Source organism: Lytechinus pictus, chromosome 5, assembly GCF_037042905.1.
Source record: "Lytechinus pictus isolate F3 Inbred chromosome 5, Lp3.0, whole genome shotgun sequence".
Classification (NCBI taxonomy): Eukaryota; Metazoa; Echinodermata; class Echinoidea; order Temnopleuroida; family Toxopneustidae; genus Lytechinus; species Lytechinus pictus.
In genome coordinates, this window is record NC_087249.1 from 51,377,440 (window position 1) to 51,386,782 (window position 9,343).

The 9,343-nt window shown below is 35.0% G+C and overlaps 1 protein-coding gene across 5 annotated transcripts in view; it reads left to right on the forward strand.

Annotated features, from left to right (window-relative positions):
- Positions 1–9,343, forward strand: part of LOC129261123 (alpha-N-acetyl-neuraminyl-2,3-beta-galactosyl-1,3-N-acetyl-galactosaminide alpha-2,6-sialyltransferase-like) — a 45,526-nt gene extending 36,183 nt beyond the window's left edge. For 3 of the 5 annotated variants that reach the window (XM_064099206.1, XM_064099208.1, XM_064099207.1), the window contains exon 6: positions 4,816–8,835. In XM_064099206.1, the coding sequence (XP_063955276.1) occupies positions 4,816–5,134 (319 nt within the window). In that variant the 3' untranslated portion in view covers positions 5,135–8,835. Of the gene's footprint in view, positions 1–4,815 lie in introns of all 5 variants that reach the window. The other 2 variants (XR_010293508.1, XM_064099205.1) reach the window with 2 other exon arrangements.

Below are 9,343 nucleotides of genomic sequence, written 5' to 3' on the forward strand. Positions count from 1 at the left end.
TGGACTCGGGACTATTTGAGAGCGCATACTCAAAAAAAAAAACCTCTTGGTCTTTGGCATCTTATTTGTCAGAGGCCTTTGAATGTTTTAAGAGTAGCTGATAAATTTGTTATCAATTGTCTAGTAGGCTACTTGGTCAAAATGTTACATTTTGGGTAGGAAATAGATTGAGTAATTCATGACTGGAGATGTTTCTATTCAAGCCTTTTAGTTAAAAATCTTCCCATCCTTGCTGATTGTCTCATTTTGATCTGAAAACAGAAACTTTTATAATTCAGAAATAAATTACAGCTTTATATATTTGAATATTATCTTGTGCCAATTGGCAAGTGCAGCATGGCAGTAATTGAGAGTTAAAACAGAGCCAAGGTTTAATGAATTTAATTCTTTGCAGAGAACTTGGTGTACACATACTATTGATCCTTTCACGTACTTTAGCCAAAAGCAGGAATGGTTGGAGGTACAGTGTAATTACCAAGATTTTAAGGAAAATCTGATTTATAATGATCTATTCAACATTGATTTTAAATCCAGATTTACATGTAGATCCCAAATGCTTTATTAAAACTGAATTCTGTCATTCAGGTTTGCAGATTTAAGCAGAGTATTGTCTGAGAAGATTTTAGATCATTATCCTTTGTACTGTAGGTCAAAGTGCTTGTACACAGGTTCCAGCCCCCCCCCCCCTTCCTGAACACACACACACGCACATCAAAATATTTTGAATAGGTATTTTAATTAAGTTTCTTTTAATGCTAATAATCTCAGGGTATATTTAGTGTGACATTTGTGGGGGGGGGGACATTCTGACCCCCCCCCCCTCCAAGATTTCAGATTAGGTTCATGTGATCACCACAATATTTTGCATGGTTGGAGAAAACAATATTATCAATGGGGTAGCATACAGTAGCTAAATTGTACAGAAATTACCATTTGATTTTGAATTGATTATTCTAATTTTTGCATGAATTTGGCTGTAAATTAATAAAGCCCTTGAGCTCTTTATGGCCTGCTGATCAAATGCATACATGTATTCGTATAAAAATGTTTTCTGGTGCATTTTACTAATTTGTTTTAAATTATTTTCTTTTACATATGTTTTCCCTTGAATTGCTACCAATCTTCCTGATCATGAGTGATATGAAATAGATTTAAAAATAATATCTTATATGTACATTTATGAATTTGACTGGTTTGCTTCTCAGCAATACAGATGCAAAGACTTGCATTCGCTTTAAATCATCAGTGATTTGTTTCATGAAATTCTCACTGGATGACCAACAATGGTTTCATATCTTTTACAATAAAAGATCTTCCCATTATCTGTGAAGTTGACTTCCTGAACTATCAGAAATGGTTAGGAATAAAACCAGGAAGTTCCAGACCAGGGGATGTTTCACAAAGATTTAAAGGGGGAAGTTCACCCTGACAAAAAGTTTGTTGTAATCAAATACCGAAGGAAATAAGTAAAAATATAGACCAAGGTTTGAGGAAAATCTACTGAAGATTAATAAGTTATTAGAATTTTAAGTTTTTGATTTGCGACATCATCTACGAGCAGCTGCCTCATATGTTATGTAATAACATGAAATGCATAAATTTCATTTTTTTTATTGTTCATGATGACTTAAAATTTTCTGTCAATATATTGAAGGTACAAGTTTTTGAGAAAATACATTTCATTGATTTTTTTTTTCGTGTACATGGGCAGCTGCTCACATACGACGTCACAGATCAAATAATTAAAACTCTAAACTTGTAAAATCTTAGATGGATTTTCCTCAAACTTCTCCAATATTTTGTTATTACATGTATTTCTCTGCTATTTTTATAAAAAAAAACACATACAGTACTTTATCATCTCATATTCTCATTGGCCAGATCATACTTGATCTATGCGTGTGTGGCACTGAACCTTTAAGCAAATTCCTGCAATTTTAATAATTCATTTTCCCCTTCATCATTGTACCCAAGAAGATTTTTTGAGTGATACAGTAGTTATAATTTTTCAGTAACAGTATAATGGTGCAAAAAAGAAAAAAAAAATCAAGGAAAATATCAAGAGAGCAATAATTTCATAGTCCCTGTTACATGTATAATGTATCCCTTCAGAATTAATAAAGGGATGCTCCGGGCTGAAAATAATGATTAAAACAGATGAAGAAAAATCAGACAAACAAAACACTGAAAATTTGATCAAAACCGGACAAGGAATAACAAAGTTATGGCATTTTAAAAATTTGCCTTTTTTTGGTGAAACAGTTCTACATGTAGGCATGTCTTCATGAATATTCAATGAGCATGAGCAAATTGATGATGTCATATCCCCACTTGTTCTTTTGTATTTTATTATATGAAATTAGGTTTATTTGAATTTTTTCTACCAAGAACTGAAAAAATTGGATTGACAACTGATTTAGTGTGCATATTCATTGCTCCAACTTATTTCTTTATAAAGGAGACACATTATTCACAGTGTATGAAAAAAATGAAACAATTATGGTTTCATGTAATAACATAAAAAAAAAGAAAAAGGAAAGTATGGATGTGACATCATCAGTCCACCTAATAAATATTCATGAAGACATGCATATATAACTTTTTTCACAAACTATTGCTAAATATTAAAATTCAATAACTTCATTATAAATTTGTTATCCGATTTTAATGAAATTTTTAGCATTTTGCACTCTGCCCATATGGCTTGTATTAATAATAAAACCTACACCTTCATACAATAACTCCTAAGGGTTCAGAGTAAAAGATCCTAATAGTAATTACACTGTAGTGTGGGAGTGGTGATGATGTTTCGTTGATGTTTGTGCATTAAAGCTGCATAATCTCTTCAATATCAAAGAAATTTGAAAGTTTCAAACAGCTGCTGGCCGCATCTGCAATTTTTTTTTTGTTTTATTAAAAGCATAACATGACTTATTCTATGTGCTTTGTTGACCTGGCAACAAATACATGTACCTTATTTCATATTATTGTATTCAAATAAATGAAGACTTTTTCATTGCATGAATTGCTCAATGTTTGTGCAATATAGGCCCACAATATCCTTCAAAGATTTCTGTTAAAATAGCCTCATATTGCTAAGTAAACATGATAACTTTTGGCACATTTGTCTCGCCCACCAGAGGTGAAGGCGAGACTTAGGGATCCAAATGTCGTCCGTCCGTCACAAATCCAATGACACATAACTCCACAACCGTACGTCACTTTTCAACCAAACTTGGTTGGTAGATGGACTTGGGGGACCTGCATGTTATGCTGCAGTCGGAGGTCACATGGTAAGGTCAAAGGTTATTTTCAGGTCAACGTTAAATTTTACATGCAGGTGAACGTTAAAGTTTACATGCAAGACTCTCTTATGACACCTAACTCCGCAACCGTAAGTCACTTTTCAACCAAACTTGGATGGCAGATGGACTTGGGGGACCTGCATGTTATGCTGCAGTCAGAGGTCACATGGTAAGGTCAAAGGTCATTTTCAGTTCAATGTTAAAGTTTACATGCAAGACTCTTATGACACCTAACTCCACAACCGTAGGTCACTTTTTAACCAAACTTGGATGGTAGATGGACTTGGGGGACCTGTATGTTATGCTGCAGTTGGAGGTCACATGATAAGGTCAAAGGTCATTTTTAGGTCAACGTTAAAGTTTACATGCAAGACTCTCTTATGACACCTAACTCCGCAACCGTAAGTCACTTTTCAACCAAACTTGGATGGTAGATGGACTTGGGGGACCTGCATGTTATGCTGCAGTCAGAGGTCACATGGTAAGGTCAAAGGTCATTTTCAGGTCAACATTAAAGTTTATGTGCAAGGCTCTTATGACAAGTGTTATTCCATCCCAGTCATTTCACAATGAAGTTTCGATACAATTCTGTTGCGTGCCCTCGCAAATCACGATATTTCTGGTTATTTTTATAAGTGGGCGAGACACAAAATCGCTTTTGCCTTGTCTGAAATTATTTGGGGATCTGAAGTTCTGGACATCAAGTTCACAGTGAATGAACTATCAAGATTACTCTTATCTTGTAGGCCTAAATCATTTGACCTTAGTTTCATAACAAAAAGTAAAATGTCTGAACATTTAGTCAGATGGTATCACCACATAATTGTTTCTTGTAGCTCCTGAAAACAAAAAAAATACTAATAGCCCCCAAAGTTCTAATAAAATATAGTCTTTAAAATACAAGAAAAAATAGAAAATGAATAAGTGATTTTTGGAACATGAAATGATAAATCTCCCATCTATAATGATATGCACATCACAAATTCGATATGCCTAAAGTATGGATATTTCATTCAAGGGCAAGTCCACTTTTTGTATGGCACATTCTTATACAGTATATATGGGAGGGAAAATGAAAAAAATGAGGTCAGCTATGAGGGCATTCGCGGACTTGGATTTACTGGCTTTACATTAATTTCAACACGGGAGCTTTTCATCAACATTTTTTTCCGACAAGTTGTCAGATCTTATCGCTTTCCTTGATTGTGATTGGCTGAGAAGCACCGTTACTTAATTAACTGTTGACAAGTCCTTTCATGAAATGCTCCCCTTTAATATTATTCTAGTGCTATACAATAATTAGTACATGTTACTTTGGATTGCTATGATATCGAAAGTGATAATGTACTCACTGTAGCAATTATTCTCTTTGATTGTGCATTTTATGTATACATACAGGTTTTCAAATTTACGGCATGATTAATGCAGAGCACGTACAGGTGTATTGTAATCATGATAATGGTTGTCAACATTCTTCCTTTGTATCTCCTTGACCCTCTACCACCCACAGGAGAAACATAGATTCCAAAATCCGCTACCACTACTTCCAGACCTGGGACAACCCCACAGAATGCGACTACTACAAGAGCCATGAGGACACCCGCTACCTGGGCGGCCATCGGTTCATCACAGAGAAGGCCATCTTCAGCCGCTGGGGAGCCATGTTCAACCTGACCTTCCACCAGCCAGACTGGGAGCCTCCGAAACTAGTCGATGTCCTCAACAAGCCCCTCAAGACACCCTTTGTCTCGAGGAACGAGGAGGACAAGAGTGCAGTTGGAAAGCTCTTTGACCATTTTGCAAAGTGGGCTTTTGGAAGTTTGATGTGAAAGAAACCAACTCTCCTTGGAGTACTTGTAGTCTTTAGACAAGCTGGTGCTCTGTGTATTTGGGGTTTAACGCTGATGTGCAGTTGTGATATCGGCCCCAGTAGTGTCCTTTGTTGAGATTGGTCTGAACGCTTTCCAGACACTTTTGGAGACCTCTCTCAAAGTCTATCATTTACCATCCCCTTTACTCCCACTTTTTCTTTGTTTCTCTTCCGCTCTCTCTCTCTCTCTCTCTCTCTTCCTCTATCTGTTACTCGCTCTTCCAAATTTCTGATCACAAGAACTTTGATTTCAGTTTCTGGTACACATGTTATTTAATAAGAAACTTACCAGTGGATTTTTAACATATTAGTTTTGTTACGAATCGGGGAGTGAAAAAAAAACTTTAGATATAAAACCTGATTAAAAGTTACCATAGGACAGCCATTGAAAATGGGAAGTACATGTAGTTGTACCCTTTATGCATTTGAGTTTTATCACTGCCAAATAGATTTAATTTCAATTTTTCTTTGCTTGCTCTCTTAAAATGATAAATTCACCTATGCATCATGGAGTGTACCATTTGGGGCATGTATTATGAATAATAATGATAGCATATATGTGACATACCGTCAACTCCTTAATCAATCGGTTCATTCTTATCAGATATTAGTTTAAGTACAATATCGACCTTTATCTTAAGATATTGACCTTTATCTGTGTAGAGATAGTGTCTCAGAGTGGATTAATTAGGATCATTTTGAAATTTTAAAGTGATTCCTGGCAATTAGCAAATCATTTGCCACAAAAAAGAGCCTGGTTTGTCAAAAGGTACAAAAGTCCTTTGCATTTGCAAGAGAGGAATAGAAATTGTAAAGTCAGTTGCAGTCAGACCCCTTGACCACCTGTCTTGACCATCTACATGTATATCAAGCAACAAACTTTTTGATTATCCCTTTTGACCGCAGTTTATCACTTTACATGTACAACCTCATCCATGACCATCTTGAACCATTTACAAACAATTTGACCACCTTTCTGACAACTGTTGATACTCCTATCTTGACCATCCATAACCGACCTCATCTCACCTCTATGAAGGTCAGCTGTATGTACTGAGGGTTTTCTTTTTTATCTTAATAATATAGTAATATAGGGTATTTATATTGCGCACATATCCACCTTGTTAGGTGCTCAAGGCGCTCCTATATTACCCGGCTAAGCTAGGCGTTCATAGCGCACACAGCTTTTTAAGGAATTACTTCCTACCGGTACCCATTTACCTCACCTGGGTTGAGTGCAGCACACTGTGGATCAGTTTCTTGCTGAAGGAAATTACGCCATGGCTGGGATTCGAACCCACGACCCTCTGTTTCAAAGTCCGAAGACTAATCCACTGGGCCACAACGCTCCACCTTAAAAAGAAGATACCTTTGAATTAAGCTGCCTACTTTCATAATCATAACATTTTTCATTTTACAGGGGTGGCCTTCATTGGAGTACATCAATAATTAGCAAACAGGGTTCTTTCTAAAAGAAATTATATTTTTAGCTATGAATGTCAACCAAAGTACTTTAAATATATCTGCAGAGTACTACGTGTTCTCATAGTGTATACATGTATAATGCGGTATTGATGGGTTTTATAGTTGAGTGTTGAAATTGAACAACTATGTACATGTACAAACGCTTTAACATACACGTACATGTAACCTGAAATATGGGTTTCAGTTGATATTTAAAAATGAACATTTTAAAGACATGCAATTTGTTGTCATATCTGGATGCCAAATATTTTATTTGTATTTTGATCGGGTTCTGTGTGTATATGTCACTTGTACAATATTCATGTAAATATACAATGCGATATTGCAATGCACTGTAATAATCACTGTTTGATGTATATGGAGGTTAATATGTTATTTATCGGAGATATTGAAGTGATTTTATACCATTTGCCATGCAATTGTTTAATTTCCATCATAAGAGTGAGAAGGGCGATTCCATACGTGTCGTATGGGACATTTCGACAACAATTTCTAGTCTCTTAGCTGCATGCTTGAGCAATAGAACTTCATTTTTAGTCGATGATAAAGTTACAGTGGGTAGTGACGTGAAAAAAATGTTTGATTTTAGGCGAATTATGGGTAAAATGTTGTGTGTTGTACTGGATTCAGAAATGTCCTGTACGACACATTTTCACCTCTAACTCACCCATGGACAACATTATTTTGTTGGTTGTCATTTTTTTACATTACTACCCCATAGTACTTTAGTATTACCACAAAACAAATTGAATTTTTTTGTTTGTTGGACAGCGGGTGTTGGGAAAATTGCTGATTTTTCTAGCATGGAATCGCCCAGAAATTGATCAGGCAATCCGGGCCCTGTCTTACAAAGAGTTGCAATTAATTCATATCAGACTGAAATAGCGATTGGTCTAGATATACGTGGTTAAGAGATAATAGGGAATTTGAGATCAATCACAATTTGAATCAGTTGCAACTCTATTGTAAGACAGGGCCCATGTATAGGCTCAAAGTATACTTATTGCAGGCATATGACTGACAAGGAAAATTACCATCATCACTAATTCAAAAATAATTACTATTTAAAAATCATTACTACTTGAAAAAAAATTGAAAAAAGTATACTCTTTACAGGTATAGCACGGACAAGGAAAATTTGTCATCATTACTAAGATTTCTTTCTTCAGGTATAAAAGAAAGTATTCATTTTTCAAACAAACTGAACAAGTGAAATTAGTCACCCATGAAGGGGTGACAGAGTAGCATTCATCAAACACTGAAATTATGTGGTTGTAAATTATAATTTGACATGCAAACTTAAATAATATAATTGTGTCATAACTACATTTATTATCTTTTTTTTTATTTGAGATGGATGATAATGAACATCTGTCATCTGATCAGAAATGCTTGTTTCCTTCTTCTGATGTTCATGCTTTTGTGATTTTTTTTTTCAAGGTTGCCACTTTAGAGAAAAAAATAAATATACAATACCAGAATATATTCTAGTATTCAGGGATGCCACAGTTCTGACTTTTTTTACATAAAAAATATAATGAATATATGTATTTTTTGATATTTTTTCCCCCAGAAAGTTGGAACTCTCTGTTAAACCCATTACAAGGGCATATATGATTTGCATTTTGTAGTAAAGAAGTGTTGCAAGTGCCCCAGAATGCCAGGAATTTTACACTTGAGTTAAATGTTACCCCAAAAGGAATCTCAAGGTGACTCTGACCCCTTTAGCCCAGCTAGAACGCTGCTCAGACCCCCATGTATGGGAGGGGGGGGGGGGGGTTGAAGGGGAATCCAACCTTGGTCATAAAATGTGTGGGAAAGGAGAAAAACAAGTAAAACAGAATGGTGAAAGTTTGAAAGAAATTGGACAGGTAATAAGAAAGTTATGGCTGCTTTATAATTGAAAGACCTATAAAGACTATACAAATTTCAAATTGGCAACTGGGTAAGTAAATTATGACAAGGGGCGAGGACAACTTTCCCATAGGCCATGTACTTAATTATCAGGGATTTGTAGTTTCCTCCCAAGTACCTATTCCCCTGTTTTATATCCTCATGGAAGAAAAGTACAATGTTAAGTAAAACTTTTGAAAATCTTACATTTTAGCCATTATTTGTATTGGAGTACATAGAAGAGTTGTCCTTTTTTTTATCTTTGCACTTTTTATTCATCACAAGAAACAATAAAAATATACGAAACATGTGTTGCATGTCAATTAATCAGAATATTGATAAACTGTCTTATATAAAAAAAATTGTAAATAAATTATGTTCTCAAAATAATTTAATTTGTACCCCAACCCTTCTGACAAGATGATCCATAGACCATAGAAGAGTAGTCCTTGCCATACATCACTGTGTCATCACAAATGTGGCCAATTTGAAGTCTCCATCAGTATAAACATTACCAACTTTTAAAAATTCATAACTTTCTTGTTTGTCCGATATTGTTCACACTTTCACCTATCAAATTGTCTGATTTATCTTTTTTCTCTCAAAACAATTATTTATTTGGACTGGATTCCCCTTTAAAGGAGACCTAGTGGTTTCCCTGTCTATTGAAAACACATTTTCGCTTACAAAATCAATATGACTTTGCTACTTTTTAGCATCTATTTGAAGTGGCATTCTAGTTTATTTTATTATTTCATCCAGAATTTGCTGTTTATTATTAAAGTGTGAT